This window comes from Mustela putorius, unplaced genomic scaffold (genome assembly GCF_011764305.1).
Source record: "Mustela putorius furo isolate JIRA1106 unplaced genomic scaffold, ASM1176430v1.1 tig00000139_pilon_pilon_pilon, whole genome shotgun sequence".
NCBI classification, from domain to species: domain Eukaryota; kingdom Metazoa; phylum Chordata; class Mammalia; order Carnivora; family Mustelidae; genus Mustela; species Mustela putorius.
Window position 1 is genome coordinate 13642218 of NW_025421293.1, and position 16352 is coordinate 13658569.

At 53.6% G+C, this 16352-nt stretch overlaps 1 protein-coding gene across 12 annotated transcripts in view; it reads left to right on the forward strand.

The window, feature by feature from the left end:
- The first annotated feature begins 813 nt into the window (after positions 1–813).
- Positions 814–16352, forward strand: part of IQCE (IQ motif containing E) — a 46577-nt gene continuing 31038 nt past the window's right edge. For 2 of the 12 annotated variants that reach the window (XM_004776358.3, XM_013047781.2), the window contains exons 1-6: positions 814–1041; positions 6835–6882; positions 7966–8011; positions 11126–11254; positions 11817–11951; positions 12834–12904. In XM_004776358.3, the coding sequence (XP_004776415.3) occupies positions 874–1041; positions 6835–6882; positions 7966–8011; positions 11126–11254; positions 11817–11951; positions 12834–12904 (597 nt within the window). In that variant the 5' untranslated portion in view covers positions 814–873. Of the gene's footprint in view, positions 1042–1107; positions 1380–6834; positions 6883–7965; positions 8012–9668; positions 9845–11125; positions 11255–11816; positions 11952–12833; positions 12905–16352 lie in introns of those variants that run through there. The other 10 variants (XR_201100.3, XR_201101.3, XM_004776357.3 and 7 more) reach the window with 9 other exon arrangements.

The following is a 16352-nucleotide window of genomic DNA, read 5'->3' on the forward strand; positions in this document are numbered from 1 at the left end:
GCACACACTCTGGCATGGGCAACTAAGCACGTTACAGATACCGACTCATTGGAGACTCACAACAACACTTTTCTCCACTTTGTATTTGAGGAAACAGCAGCACAGAGAAGTTACATGACTCCTTGGATGCCAAATATGTATTAATTGAGCATCTGCCTGAGCCAGACCCTGTTCCAAGGCATGGAGGCACGGCTGTGAACTAAACAAAGACCCTGCCAGACAGCTTACGATCTAGACACGGAATACTCTTGTAGATAATGTCAGGTGGCCAGGGGGAAAAAAGCAGGGTGAGGGGACAGGGTAGGTGCCCTTGGAGACTTGTATGAAGGAGCAAGAGCAAATGGTATTTGCTAATAATAATTTAAATAAGCTTTGGAGCCCAAAGATCTGAAGATCTGAAGATCCTGAAGATCTTCATGACACCACTGAGTGTAGTGCGAACTCATTATTTTTTTATTGTCCTGGGGCTACATCAGAACCCAAGAGCCTAAAACAGAGATCAGGGAGAATAACTTTACGAATGCCACGTATCCAGAAGGAGCAGCCTGGGACACAGCACCAGCCCCTTGTCCCTTTCAGCGTTAATCTAACAAATGCTAGCATTCCGTTCTGGTGACTAGCGTACAGGTTCGTCGAGGAGCCTCCACGAGAGAGGGCTGGGGGACGCACCCCAGGAACCGTTCGTTAAGCGCAACCGGCCGGGCTCTCGGGACATCCCCCAGCAACCTCCGACATCCGCCCCCCCCGCCCCGCTCCTCCCCTCACCTCCGGGCGCTCCGCGCGTCGGCCCGCAGGCACCCCAGCGCACGCGCACGGTCGGCCGGGCTCGCCGGCGCCGGCCACATCCGGGGCTCCGCAGGCGGCGCGGTTGCCATGGCAGCGGGGTCGCGGCTGTCGCGCGGGTTGGCAGGCCCGGAGGCTGCGGGCTGCCGGGCGGCTGTCGGAGCCGCACAGCCCGACACCCGAGCCCGCAGCGCCGAGGGGCGGCTGGGCAGCGCCGCCGCCATGTCGCTAGGCACCGCGGAGCCTGCCTCGGAGACGGTAAGCGCGGGCGGGCCTCCTCACTCCCTACAACTTTCCGGCTCTCCCGGCCGGGCGCGGGCCGGAGGAAGGGGCGCACGGCCGGCGGCCGCAGGGTGACAGCTGCCATTATTGTTACCGCATAAGAGCGGCCCTCGGGCCCCCGCCCGCGTGCAGCCTGCCGGACGTCGCCGCCCCTCTCCCAGCCCCCAGCGGCCCGTAAACCCCACCCGCCCCTGCACAGGCCGCCGCTTCCAGGAAGCCCTCCCGAACGCTGAGCCCTCGCCGCGCCGCGCCTGCGAGGCCCCGGCCTGTGCCGAGCCTGCGACCGCGGTCCGCGGGGCAACGGAGCCCACTGCGTAAGTGCCAGCCCAACCAGGCCTCCGGGGCGGGGGCAGCGGCCGGGGCTGCGGGACGGAGCCATCCGGATGCACGAGGCGGGTGGTGGGGAGTGGGTCGGGGGAAGAAGCCCCAGGCTCCTGGGAACAGCGCGCTGCCCAGCACAGGTCGGAGAAGGCGCCTCCAAGTTTCCTCCCTTGGGAGAGAGCAAGCGTGCTGTCAGCTCTTGCCTTTTTCGAGTGTTTTTGGCGCGCATGCTCTTCGCTGGAGGGTCAACGTGGATGAATGGGCGGCATTCGGGTGGGAGAAGGAGGCAATAAACCGCACTAACATGGCTTGTGTAGAACATGAAACAGGCCTATGTGGCCGCTGTGGGTTGCAGAGGGCTGCTTTAGGCTGCGTGCGCTGGGCAGGTGCCCAGGACGCCCTGGATGTCCCTGACCAGAAGGAGATCTGAGCGCAGAAGGGCCAGCAAGCACTAAGGTCCTGGGGTGGGAAACATGGTGTGTGTTCCAAGGCGGGAAAGAAAGCTTGCTGGGCAACCTCCTTGGGGAAGGTGGGTGCCGGCCTGACCCTGGACAGCCTCGCAGGCCGTACGAGGAGTTTGGACTTTATTTCAGGGCTTCTGGAGGGTTCCAGACAGAGGGCATTTTGCTCACTTTGCTTCCTTCTCCTGGAGAAGGCCGTGCTGGGCAGGGCTACACAGAGCTCGCCTGTGCAGAGCATCCCTCCAGACACCTAGTCCTGCCTCATCTGGAAGGCCAGGCCACCTACCCGGGACTCACTCACTGCTCCTTTATCTTTAGAAAGTAACTCCTTAGTTCGTGATTGTGAAAATTGTGAGCGCTAGAATGTGGAACGCCAATTTACCCATGATCTAAGCACCTACACAAGATCACCTTAGTCTTGGTGTATTTCCTTCCTGATCTTTTCTCAATGGATCTCTTCCCACACAGCTTTAAAAAAGAAAAATCGAGATCATATTTAAGTTGTTTTGTGACCTTTACTATTTAATTTGTTGTTAACGTTTTCCCATAGCCACACATTTTCAAGAGCATGATTCAGAAAGTCTGAACTGTGGGGACGCCTGGGTGGCTCAGTTGGTTGAACAGCTGCCTTTGGCTCAGGTCACGATCCTGGGGGCCCTGGGTTCAGGTCCTACATCGGGCTCCTTGCTCACAGGGAGCCTGCTTCTCTCTCTGCCTCTGCCTGCCACTCTGCCTGCTTGTGCTCTCTCTCTCTGAGAAATAAATAAAATCTTTAAAAAGAAAGAAAGAAAGTCTGAACTGTAGCTACCCCTACTTTATCCGTTTCCCTGCTTTCCCCCTCTTGTTTGCACTTTTTTGCTACTAGGAACAGCGTGGATGTGAACATTCTTACACACTTAAGGATTTGTTAAGCCCCTTCCACGTGAGGCTCTGAGGATGCAAAACCAGTAAAGCCCTGTGCCTTGGTGTCAAGGAATCTGGTCTCGTAGAGGAACCAGTACAAAGCTCTCTCAGCACTTAGGAGACTCTCAGCCCTTGGTCCAGGCTAACTTGTGGCTTTCTGCTGAGCTTGGATCTGTCCGGTATCAGACAGGAACCTCTTGAGAGCAGGCACTGTGCTGTCTGTCCGTTCCCCTTGTGGACTGCAACTGCCTCTGGGCTGGCTGGTGGACTTCCCAGAGTGCTTACTCTCTGCCAGAGGGCTCACGGAGCAGTGGCTGTGTATAGAGTCACGGGATGACACGGAGCCCACGTGGACCACCAGTGTTTTAAGAGCCGACGCTTGTGGAAGGGCTTAGAGTTTCTAGAACAAGACAGTAAGAACATTTATTAGGCATTCACCATGTATAAGGTTCTGTGTCATGTGCTTTACTACTCAGGTGACCCCCTGGCCTCCCCTGACCTCTTGCACAACCCCTGGGCCTTCCTGCCTCCCAGACCCTCCTGCAGCCTCCCGGCAACACAGCTCAAACATATTTATGACGGCTGCTCTGAAAGACTTTGCGAAGTCTGTCATCTGGGCCCCTTCAGAAGTTTCTGTTTCTGCTTTTCCCCCGTCTATCGCTCACACTTTCCTGTTTTTCTCTGTGTCTCATAATTTCCTGTTGGAAGCTAGACATTTAGAAAGAATGTTACAGCAACTCTGGGTTTTGATCCCTCCTCCCCATGGGACCAATGTGGTTTGCTTGGTGGCTCAGCTGTTCACTGAGTGACTTGGCTGGACTGACCCGCACTTGATCTCCCCACACTGTGCGGCCCCTGATTCCCTGCTTGGATTCTTTCTTATTTACGTCCTCTAGCCTCACCACCTAGGGGGCACCCTTGGGTCAGCACAAGCCACTTTCTGGTCAACTTTCTGCCCTTGACCACTGCGTGTACGTGTGTGTTTGCGCGTGTGTGGGCACGCATGCATCTGTGATGTGCGTGCATGCGTGTGCATGCCTGTGCAGTATGAACGCCTGTGCGTATGTGTGCGTGCATTATGTGTGTGCCTGCTTGCATGCACATGTGCATCTGTGGTGTGTGTGCCTGCGTGTGCCTGCATGTGCGCATCTGTGGCCTGGATGCTGCTGGCACAGGGCAGGAGTTTACAGTTTTTGCCCACCTGCAGCCAAGGTCTAGCAGCTTGGGTTGCTCCTCTCCATCTGAAAGGGCAGCCTGAGAAGGTAACCTGAGCCGCCCATGTGGCCCCTGGACTTCAGGGATGTGTGATTTTACCTCGAAGCCTGGCTTCCTGGGAGCTGCTCTAGCCTCGGAGTTCCTCGTTGAACCAGTGTTTGGTTCAAGGTAGTGTCCATGGGCTTGTGCCCCTTGGTGGATCGAGGTGTGGTGTGGAGAATGTTTCCAAGCCCACCCTGAGCCTGCTCCTGGTGGGTGCGGTCTAATGCAGAGGGCCTCCCTGAGCCTCAGGGTTGACTCTGACCCCAGGAAGGCGCTCCTGGATCTGTTAGAGTTCCACTTGCTCTGCTGGTTAACTTTCTGCTGCAATGATCGCAGAGCCAGGAGGGCTATGTAATTGCTCCCCACCATGTCACCGCGGCCTTCGACTTGACAGTGGAGTCGGGGAGGCATGGGAGTGCTCCACTACCCACTACAAATAAAGCCAGTGGCCCCTCACCCCCCTGCACAACCACTGGCCTGCCTCTCCCCAGGGAAGGACCTTCGGTGCTACGCTCAGCAGCAGGGATGGCTGTGTGTTTCTCCTGGAGTGACACCCCTGCTTCAGGAGGGGGTGCTGGCCTTCTGGGCTTGACTCTCCTTGTGTGGAACCTCTGCCCTACCAGCAAGCCAGTGTTGGGGCTTTGGGGACCCAGAATTCCTAGTCTGCCACATCTGGGGCAGAACTTACAGCCTACCATTCCTCACCATCCTGCCTGTACCCACCTTGAGTGGGTATCTCTCAAGTAGTTTCTATGGAATGGAGTTTGGGGGTGAGGGGTGCCCCAGATTCCCACTATATTCCCCCACATTAAGTAGATTTTCTTGAATGAATCTTCCTCTATTGCTCTATGCCTTTAGGTCAATTTCCAGAAACTTCAAGCTATTATTTATTTTATAAGCTTCTGTGTTCAATGGTTGTAGAAGAAACAATTGCTCAAGCTCCTCACCCAACCATTCTGAAAGTCTATCCTTCCTCACAGTCACCGTGAACTGAGTCCCCGCAGGCCCCCGCTTCTCAGATGGACGCGCCGTGTCTTCTCCCTCCGTGTTTAATTAGCAGTGTATGTGGTCTTTCAGGGCTTTTAAAAATCTGGTAGAGGAACGTGTCCTCTGTGGTCGAGGAAGCTGGGACCCAATAAGCATGACCCATATTGCACAACATGCGCAGAAGCCTGATGCTGCTCCAGGCCTCCTGGGACACTCTGCCCGTGGACTGCCCGCCCGCCCATGGCCCCTGGGTTCCCGTCGCACAACAGGTGCTGTCTAGTCCGGCAGCCTCAGAGAACCAACTGTTAATGTGTTTGCTATTGGTTTTTTTCTTTAACGTGGTCGCTGTTTTTAACGCCATCTGTGGCCTCCTGCCGGTGGAAGGGGCGGGTCTGCAGCAGCTCCGTGGCTCCAGACGTGGCTGGCAGGGCTAGACACCACAGTGACCCGTGGGGAGGACTGGCTAGGGAGAGGGCGTGGTGGGCTGGCACACCTGTGGGAGAGGGAGGTTCCTCGGCGTTATCCACCGCACACACACATAACCTCATTCCCTCGTTGAGCCTTTAGGTCACTACAGCTTTCAAGAGTGTATTCAGAACAAGTAATAATGACAAGTGTCTACAAGAGAAACCTCTTGCTTGCTGTGTGGTTTCCAGTGGGTTCACACGCACCGTTGGCAGGCGCGTCCTTGGCGATGCTCGGGTACCTAGATGCGGTCACCGCAGTGGCTCCTCTGGTCTTGCCCAGGATCTGCACATTGAATCCCCTGTCTTCCCTTCCTAAATGTTGCATGTTATATTCATACACTCTGCTCAAGGAAAACTCCTCTCTCTAATCGGCATGTGCTCTTTCCCCATGAAAAGGTCACCTGTTTAGTGACCTCGAAAACCCAAGTCTGTGACTGGTAAAAGATCATGCTTATCGGAGTGTGCTCCCTTCCCCCTGCCCCACGTCATGCCGCACCATGGGTCCCGACTCTGGGTTTCAGAGAGAGGGGGACGCTGCTCCCGTTTGCAGCAGCCCCGCAAGCTGCTAGCAGCATGTTGTCTAGGTGCTGACGCTCAGCCCTGCAGAGGATCCGTGTGCCTTTCAGCAAAGGTCCACTGGGGTGGGAAGTGGGCTCCACCACACCGCGGACCCCCGCAGCCAGACACAGATAGTCGGTTCACAGGAGGGGCGTGCGGTCCTAACTCCCAGCAGCAGCTTTGTAAACCAGCGACAAAATAGTCCGAAAGAATGTAAATTTTGCTCCTCTGGTCTCTCTCCTTTTTTTCAGGATGTAAACTTGAGCCCGTGAGTTACATGGAAACACTCTTCTCTTGAGAAACGACCTCCTAGTCCTGAAATTAGGCAGTGCAGATTTTATTCGAGCCCAGTCCCCACCCCCCCACCCCGGGCCAGGGCAGGGAGCGTTATGTGTCTGAATAATGTGTGTATTAATGAGTATGTTTTTTTGAACGACTTCAACTTGTTCTGATAAGGATCCAGTCACAGATTCCACGTGCTTTGATGTGAAGGTGAATGAGAGGACGTTTTAAAAATGTGGAAAATGAAGTCCTTTTATTCCAGACTGTCTCTTTATCGACAGTTTGTGCCAATGGTGTCGCCAGGTAGACAGACGACAGACGCAGAGCTCACCTGCAGGCAGAGGCTCTGCTCCGTGTCCCCCACCCCATCTTTCTGCCGGGCTGAGCTGTCTGGCTGCCACGTGCTTATTCTGACCGGGTTTCTTGAGTCTTTGCCTGTGTAGCTGTAGTTGGGCTCTTTCCACCTCGTGTGTACGACCGTGGGGAGCCAAGCAGGTGCCCTAAAATTTCAACGTTTGCATCTCTTCTTCCAGGGAGATGACAGTCTATCTGCAATTACCTTTGACTCTGACTTTGAGACGGTGAGTGCGACCGGGGGGCAGCCGCTGATCCCCGCGCTGGCTGTTTTGCCGTTACTCATGTTGCCCAAATGCGTGCACGAGGTCATTCCCCCCGAGTGTTGAGTTTAGAGCTGGAACACAAACCGCACGTGCTCCTCAGCACCTGAAGAGTTTTGAGCCCTTAGTTGTAAACAACTGTGGTTGTAGTTTTAAGACTTGTATGCAGATGTTAGTCCCTAATGGCGTATATTTGAGGCAGATGGTAAGCTCTTCTCCTGGGTCTGGTTTTGGCTACAACCCCTCGGCCCCCAGTCCTGACCTGTAAGGGGAGGGTGAGGGCTCTGGGAGGAAAGAGGAGACCCTTTGGCAGCCATCCTGGTGCTGCATGATGTCGTGGCCGGATGGCCCCCGGGCTGCCGGAGCTAGCCTGAAGGGAGAGTGGACAGCACGTCAGTCATCCCTCAGCACAGAGCCCTGAGGGCACGTGGCCCCAGCAAATCCCCCTTGCACCGCAGCTCTGTGGACTCGGGGGGAGCCTCTCAGGCCCCCTGTCTGCCACGAGAGACCCCTGCGGCATGGGCACATAAGGAGTGGGTAGGAGAACCCAGTTGGTGCCCAGTTCCGGGCCTGGCATCAGGGTTGTCCCGGGAGACGGGATGCCGACAGGGTCACTCCTCTGCTGGACCAGCCCTCCCCAGCTGGCCTTGCAGGTGCCTTGTTCACGAGGGTTTCTTCTTGCCAAATCCACCCTCATTGACAGTCACGACCTGACGCTCCAGGCACTGGCATGAGGACAGTAGGGTGGTCGAAGATACGCCATTTGTGGGGTGTGTTCAGCCTGTGCCTATGTAGTGTTGCCAGGGCCCCTGGGGACCCAGCTTGGCCGGAGCACAGCTCTGATCACGTGTCCTGGGGTCGCCCCGCCGTGCCGTGGGCTTTTTCCTTGGCTCAGACTGTGCTCATGTCTCTGCTGAGTTCAGCTGCTCTGTCACTGCTCTCGCACCTGCTCCGACCCCTCCTGAACACACCTGCGCTTCACCACTGGGGCCTCAGGGCTGCTCTAGAAGGCTCAGCATGCTTTACCTCATTTCCTCTTTCTTTCAGAAAACAAAAAGGAAAAGTTTCCACAAACCTCCACCCACATCACCAAGTAAGTATGTCCAGGCCCCTCATCCCTCAGATTTCTGCAGTTGAACTCAGAAAATGGTTTTCAGAAGCTGTCCTTCCCTGGCGTCTTGGGAGAAGGATCGTGAATGCCTTCTCCAAACACTCGGGGTCATTGAAATGTGACGCTTCCGCTGCTTGGCTCCGTTTTGTGTTGGGGTCTTACAAGCTGGCACTCTTGGGGTTCCCGCTTTCCCCCATGGCCCCAGTGCTCCCTGTGGGAGGAGGCCCAGCGAGGGGCTGAGGCTCCTGTTCGTGGTCCCCAGAGCCCCCAGCAGATGCCATGTTTCCAGCCTCTTGTGCTCCTTCCCTACCCTCTGAACCTGCTTGTGTCTTTGGAACGCCGCCATGGCCAGAGAGCCTTGTCCCTTCGGGATCGGCTCCTGCATGAGAGCTGCTGTCGGCACACTGGGCTGAGCAGGTGTCGTGGTTTCCTGTGCGTTCACCCTGGCTGCGCCAGCCTGGTGGCTCTGTGCTCCCCGTCCTCGGCAGGGGTGGCAACTCTGTCTGGGAGACAGCATCCTTGGCTGTAGGCAAGCAGGTGGCTGCCCGTCAGGTACAAGGTGGCAGGGGTGGGCTCTTCTTTGCCTGGGCAGCTGAACTGAAGTTTGGGCGCCTTCTGAACAACAGACAGTTACTTCTCACAGCCCTGGAGGCTGGACGTCCCAGACTGGGGTGGCAGCACAGTCAGGTTCTGGTGAGGCCTCTTCTGGACTGTGGACAGCTGCTGCTGGGTTATATCTACCATGGGTGAAGGGGCAAGGGAGCTCGGTGGGGTCCCTTTTATGGGGGCACTCATCCCTTCATGAGGGCCCGCATCATGAGCTAGTCATCTCCTGCAGGCCTCACCCCTTCACACGGTCACAGCAGGGGTTAGGTTTCAGCAGAGGACTTGTGGGGGCACATGTTCAGTCCATGGCGCGTGGTCTTTGTCCAGATGACCAGCCAGCCTCTTCCACTGTTACGACATTACTCTAGAGCACAGTGAACCACAGGTGAATTTTACGCTTAGGAGTGTCTTCAGGACAAAGTTTAAATCCTGGATTGGCTTCCTTTTGCTCGCCAAAAACCTGAGGCAGTCCCAGACTTTATTACACACATATCTGTGTTCCTTACATGCATATACACTTCAAACACCGTGTCACGTGTGTGATGCACTCAGAAAATGCTAACGGACTTTCATATTAGCCCAAGGGAAACATTTGAAAGGTAATTCCTGCCAAGGAAAGAAAGTGTGTTTTCTATTACAAAGAAATATAAACATTAGAGAGAAATTGTCTTTGAGTTTGGATTTTTGATGATCTTGCTTTCCTTCCGTGGAGGAGCCTGACGATTGATACAGAGTGAAAGTGGGGTGTTTGTGTTTTAAACCTTCTTGTTTTAAAACCATTTCGTTTTAAGTCCTCGTGGCTATGAGGTGCCGAAGGTGAATATCACAGCATCTTTCATCATTCTCACCGAAAGTCAGCATTTCAAGTGTTTAAAATCATAATTAGCAAATCGTTTTTATCTTGATTTCTGTAAATGTCAGAATTGTGTTTCATGTTAAGTTACACCGGTGAGAACCCCCGGATCACCACTGGAGGGGGCTGCTGAGCCTCAGCGGCCCTGCAGCTCCTGTGCTTTCTCTTGGCGCCTGGCAGGGAGTCTGGTCCTGCGATCACTGACCGAGGCTGCCCTGCTCCCCACTGACCTGCGTGTCCTGACCCCAAGCTCTGGTGTCTCTCTCCGTGGGCCAGCACTGCCTCTCACGCTGCTTGGCCAGACCTCAGGCCCAAGGCCCGTTCCCCTCACAGCCTTCGGAAAGCCTGTTCAGCAGGTGTGCTTTTGTCTGAATTCCTGAGCCATGATGGCAGCGACTGCGTGTCCTGTTAACGTCACAGGCGTGTCTCTGTAATGTCCAGGCCAGCTCCACGTGGGTCTGTAGCTTCCGGAGCACGGGGGCTGGGGGCTGGGTGCTGGGGGCCCTGCTCGCCAACGTGCTCCTCCGCCCGAGTTTCCTTCTGCCTTTCCTGCTTTGGTCCGTGTGCGTGCACATTTCCTGAGGAATTCTTACTATTTGTTGATGAATCACATGCATTTAGGAGGGAAATGTTGCTTGGACAGCTGTTTACCTGATTGCTGACTTACTTTATAAGTGAGCACTTAAATGGACAATTTTGGAAGGCCATCAGCTGTCCTGGTGAGCGAAAATGTGTCCAGGTCAAATGGGTCTTTGTTCTCCTGTTCTAAATCATAATGGGACATTTTTCATAAATTTTGAAGCCGTGGAAAAAAATATAGGAAAAAAAAAATTTTTTTTTAGGTATTTTATTTGATAGACAACAAAAGAGGGAACACAAGCAGGGGGAGGGAGAGGGAGAAGCAGGCCTCCTGCTGAGCAGGGAGCCGAATGTGGGGCTCGATCTCAAGACCCTAGAATCATGACCTGAGCCGAAGGCAGCAGCTTAACAACTGAGCCGCCCAAGTGCCCCAAAACATAGAAAATTTTTAAAAACTAAACGTATTAGACCTAGGTTTTTAGGAACTGCTCTAGACAGACATTTCTTTGCTAAACATGAGCCTGTTTTTTGGATAACTAAGTTTTCACATACATTTGTCATATCTTCCATAATTAAAGAGATGAAATTCCAGATGAAAAAAGAGCTTCAAAACATTTTCCTTACTTTGATAACAAAATAAAAAATGCCCTGGAAAGGTAATTTTCTTCTCATTTCTTCCACATTTTTTAATATATTAAGTTCTTGATATTATTGCTTGTGGAAGCAAAATGGAAAACTTTTTACAATGTCAAGTATAAAGGACACAAAATTGTATGTTCCCTAAATTGCAGCTATGCTGAGCTACACACGCATTGGAAAACATCCAATATTGCCAGAATTATGGATTTGTGTTTATAGATAAATTTCCTGTTATGTTATGTCTTTATAATGAAATTTTAAAAGGAAATGTAAATATATCTACACGTCATAACTGTGTTTTTTACTTTTGCCAGAATATTCTTGCGACTCTTCTGCGGTCTGGTTATTGTCTGAAACACTTGCGTTGGGGGGGCGGCATTGATCTCTTGCACCTCTGAAACCATGTGTTCACTTTCTAGAGTCACCTTATCACTCTAAGCCGAGAAAAGTGGCGTCTTGGAGATCTTTGAGGACAGCAGCAAGCATGCCTCTTGGTAACAGAATGTCCTTAACCCCACAGAGACTGTGGCTGGGAAGCTCAAAGCCAGGTATGTGGTTGCTCCGACAGAGACCTTTCCCACTCCACAGGAGAGAGTTAGGAATCGAGGGTGGTGATTTAAGCTACGGTTTGTGACTTGACTTCCTTGAATGACATTGTTTTTAATCTTCTCGAAGACATTGAGCCTCGTAACCTTTACAAACCGGTCAGTGTGGTTTCTGACGGTCTGCGTGTGTGACACCATATGTCTTTGAGTCTTAGGAGGCCTCGGCCCGGCCAGCCTGGCCTGTTGGAGCCAGCTCCTGCCAACCTGCACGAGCCTCTTTTTCCATTTTAGGAATTTGGGGAGCTGGTCGATGTCACCCTGGCAGCTTAGATTGGACGTGGTGGGAATATTTATTATACCAGGGAACTAAGCAGATGCTACAGACCTGGGCTTTCTTTATCTCTTGAGATCTGCTTATTGAACACTTAGCAGCAAGGCACCGATAGCCACTATCTGATGGCCGCCTTTAGCTGTCTTCCGCCCAGGAAGATTGATGATTAGAGGCAAAACCTCCTGTCGTGTTTGTGTGTACCTGTCGTATTAAATCCATGCACGTTCAAACCAGGAAGTCTGACCCAGCCCCTGAAGTCAGACGTGACCTTGGAGCATGCATGGACCACCCCCCCCAGCAGCACACCCGACTATGTGACAGAAGCTCTGAGAATGAAGAGGTCAGATCTCAGGCGTTCTGCCAGCAATGGTGAGCCCAGTGATGCTGGTGAGGCCCCAAGTGAGGGAAAGCAGGAGGGAGAGCGCGGGATCTGCTTGGACACAGATCTGGGGCTTCCTGTGCTGGATCCCTGCGAGATCACGGACAGAGGACGGGGTCCTGCAAATCCACTCTGTCCTCCTAGAAAGTAGCTTTGCTCATGTGGACAGAGAGATCTTCCAGGGCTCCAGGAGGGCCCGTCCCCCTAAACATAGAGTCTTAATGAAATCTGTTGGACACACAACCTTAGAAATAACAATTGCAAATAAGGAAAAGCCCACATCTCACCAGAAAAGCTGCATGTTGTCCTGTCTCTGTCTTCCTGCCTGGCCTTTACCCACGTTTCCTGCACGGCTCTCACAGCTCTCCTTGAGGGTCTCCGCACTTGTCACTGTGACCGCGAGCTAACCCCCAGCCCGCGCTGGCTGGCTCCCAGTTCTACTTTAGGCTTCGGTGGTTTGGAGTCTCCGTATATCGGGTATCACATCGGAACCAGAATGTGCCTCACTGCTTCGACATGGGAAGGGGTGTTAGTCTTTTCGTTTTGTTTGCTATTTAAAACCTGAACATACCGCTTCTCCTTTTGGCCCCTTCTTTCCTTTTCCTGCAAGTAAGCCCTGTGTTCACACCTTTCCACTTCCTTCTGCTTTCTTTTTCTGCATTGCTATCAGTTTTGGTCTCCTTACTTTCGGGGAAGGTATTGTGGTCAGGCTATAAAACATGCAAGTATTTTTGCTCTTTTATTTTTTTTTTTTAATCCTCCTTTTTTTTAAAGGGTAATTTTACCAACTTCTTGGTTTTCCTTAAGGTGCAGCCAGGAATTCTTTCTGCTGTTGGGATGATCTTTTCAGACATTTGCGTGTCGCCCTCCAGGTCACGTTCCCGGGACCCCGGTCTACAGAGAGAAGGAAGACATGTACGACGAGATCATTGAGCTGAAGAAGGTAGTGTTTCTGACTGTCCCTTGCTGGTTTTGGACAGCGAGAACCTTCTACAAGGACGGGTGGGAAGGCCTGGGTCGGTGCTGATGTGTCTGTGCGGAAAGAACGTGAGCTTTGGGGGGACGCCCGAGTTCGAAGCCCGGGCCTGTGCCTTGGAAGCTGGGAGGCCCGCCTTGCGCCAGCTGCGGGAGAGGCCTCCCCAGTGTGTCAGCGCCGTCTCTGCTCTGCTCCCACAGCATGGGCTTGACCTCACAGTCCCTCGGCACAGAGGTTTGGCATCGGGTAAGGTCGCTGGTGTCATTGTTATCAGTAGCCTCCTATGTGTGTGTATGTGTGTGTGTCTCCGTGTGAACTGGATGTTCCATGTGCCCTCACTCTGTGGATCTCCATAGGAGTCTGTGAGGGAGTTCATGGCTCTTAGCTGGTGATGACCTTGAGACTCAGACAAGGTAGTCATCCATCCAAGGTCAACCAGTAGCAGAATGAAGACTTCCACTAAGGCCGTCTGCCTCCCAAGGCCAAGGCTGCTTTTCCCACCACGTGCTATCTCCCAGTCCTTGATGTATAAAGTGCACTGAGCTGAATCACTGTCATCCTCGTCACCGTCACCATAATCACGACTGCCATGCTGTGCTTTAGTGCCCGTATGCGTTCTTGGGCCCCTAGAGAAGAGGCTAGGGTTCGCTCCCTTCCATAATACAGTCTCTTTCTAGCCCTACTGTCCCCACCAGCCGAACCCCATCTGGGGGCCCACAGCCTGTGTGGGCACCAGAGGTTAAACAGGGTGTGGGCAGGAAGCACGTCCAGGGCCCGGCCACGGTGTTGGGCCCGCGAGCCGTCCCTGCCTGAGGAGCGCCTGGTCTAGGCCGCTGTGTATAAGACACAGTCCTTCTGCGTCGGTCCAGACGAGATGCTCTGATTTCAGGTAGAACCAAGAGACTGTGCCCCACGGGAGCACACAGCAGTGAAGGTGCCTCCCACGTGCCACGTTCTCAGGGCAGGTGTTGAACAGGTGTTGGGCAGGTATCATGGGGAGAACCCAGTTTTGAGGTCCGAATAATCACTGCGGTAGCACTCTTGAATCTTCGTGGGGCTAGAAGTGGGTCTCTGGGTAAAATTATGCTGACTTTATTCAGACTTCACCGTCACGGGCTTCTGGAAAAAATCAGCTCAGGCTTCTAGACGCAGAGAGAAGAGAGTCTACTTCCTTGACACTGTGGCTCTGGGGTCTGGAGCATCAGTCATTTTTCTATGGCAAGTGATGCCTCAGTTTCCTGTTGAAAATGAGTACCATAGAGGTATAGTCTCTCAGGGTTGCTGTGAGAGCTCAGCAGAGTACCCGTGCGAGTGCTTGCTCAGCGAGGGGCCACCGGTGTAGACCACTCCAGGGAGCCTGACACTCAGTGAGGAGCAGGGTGTAGACTGTCCTGAGCAGTAGCAGAGGTGGCACTGAGAGTCCCCTGACCCTGCACCAGTCTCCCCCACCTGTCCGCACAGTATCAAAACCAGGACATGGACATGGGCGCCATGTGCGTTTCCAGTTTCGCGCCATGTTGCCACGTGTGTGTGGTCATGTACCTGCCACACGTCAGCAAATGTGCTGCCCCAGGCTATTCCTTGAGCTGTCCCTTTGTGGTCAGACCTGTCTCCCTCCCCTCTCACCATTCCTAACTCCCGGTGACCATGACTTCTCCCCATCACTACAATCTTGGCGTCCTGATGATGCTCTGTACATGCAATCATACCATACAGGACCCCTGGAGACTGGCATTTTCCGCGGAGCATCCTGCCCTGGGAACCTTCCAGGGCGGCCCGTACCATGGCTCCTTCTGCTCAGCCCTGGTCCAGCTGCGTCCTACCAAGTTTGATATTATCGTACTTCTCTCTTGTGCTAATTCCCTGAAGACCCTTTGGCCCACAATTATTTGGAATTATGTCGTTGCGTGTCTGAGTGTTTAGAGATTTTCATGTTGTTTTTGTTGCCGACTTGTAGTGGACTCGTTGTAGCCACAGAACTCACCCCATGTAGCTTTGTTTCCTGTACGTGTGTGCAGGTTGGCCCCGTGACCCAGGGAGTGCCCGCCCTCGCATCTATGCCACAGTCGTGGGAAGACGGTGTGCACGTTGCTGGCAGCGTGGTGTGTGGGCCGTCAGCCTCTGTGGGGTGCCGGGTGTGCTCCCTGGCACCTCTGCTGGCTTTCTTTGCAGCTGCTTGCTCGTCGCTCAGGGAAGGGTGTTGAAGGCCACACTCTGCTGGTGGGTCTGGCTTCCCCTCCAGTTTCGTCACTTCCCCTCCAGTGTGTGCCTTTAAGGGTCACTGTGTCCCATTGACCCTGATAGTCGCTACATGACATCTGCCTCTGCTCTCTGATGTCTGCTTGACTGGCACTAACGGACCTACTCCTGCTTTCTCTGGTTAATGTTTCAGTGGCGTCTCTCTTCCCATCCTTCTACTTCCACCTCCTTTCTTGCCACATTAAAATCAGCTTTTTGTAGACAACATATGGTTGGTCTTAATCTACTTTGCCAGTTTCTGTCTTCCGGGTGGTTTGTTTAGATCACTTACATTTAATGTAATTTTTGGTATGTTAGGATTTAGGTCTCGCATTTTGTTTTGCGTGTGTGTGTGTGTGTGTGTGGCCTCATTACCCCTGGACAGGGAAGTCCTGACCCTCCCCCACTCCTCCTCTGACCACCCCCTCCCCCAGCAAGGAGGGGGCAGGGAGCCTTGCTACAGCCTGGCGGGGGTGGTGGGGGTCAGGGCTGGACTCCGCACTTAGCTGTCACTGACAGGGATGGGGCCATTTTCCGTTCTGCAGGGTCTGCCCGAGGTGGAGCCATTATTGTCCATAAGTTTTCTGCCCTTTCCTGCTGGGGAGAGGAGGCTCTCCTGTCTGTGCCCATGGGCTTGTCCAGGCTTTGCCTTTCCCCCATACTCCAGTGAGTGAGTATGAGGCATAAGGGGGAACTCTGCGGTCATCTCCTGGTTCCAGAACTAGTCTGCTGCTTCTCCCCACCCGTCTGAGCCTCCTCATGTTTGCCTCCTATACACCGTCCAAGGTTTCTCAGGGTACAAAGCAGGAGGGAACAGAGAGTGTACCTCCTATTTCCAGAAGCAGAATTCCCATGATAAGATTTCTTCTCCTTTTCAACAGCTATGCATGAACTGTCTTATTCATTAAACCCTCACCGAGTGCCAGGGACCTCTCATGCCCCAGAGCGCTACTGGCCTACCGCAGGTGTGTGGCCGACCTACCAGGCCTCCCTCCGTGGGTGCATGCTTTGAGTCGGCTGGCCGGTGGTGGTTTTGTTCAGATGCTGTCCCCCTTCCTGCACACCATGAGTGCCCAGAATGGAGAAGGGTGTTCCCAGGAGAGCTGGCCAGTCCAGCTACAAGGCTCATGCTGGCAGCTGGTTGACTGCACTGGCTGACGGCGTGGGCACTGGCTGA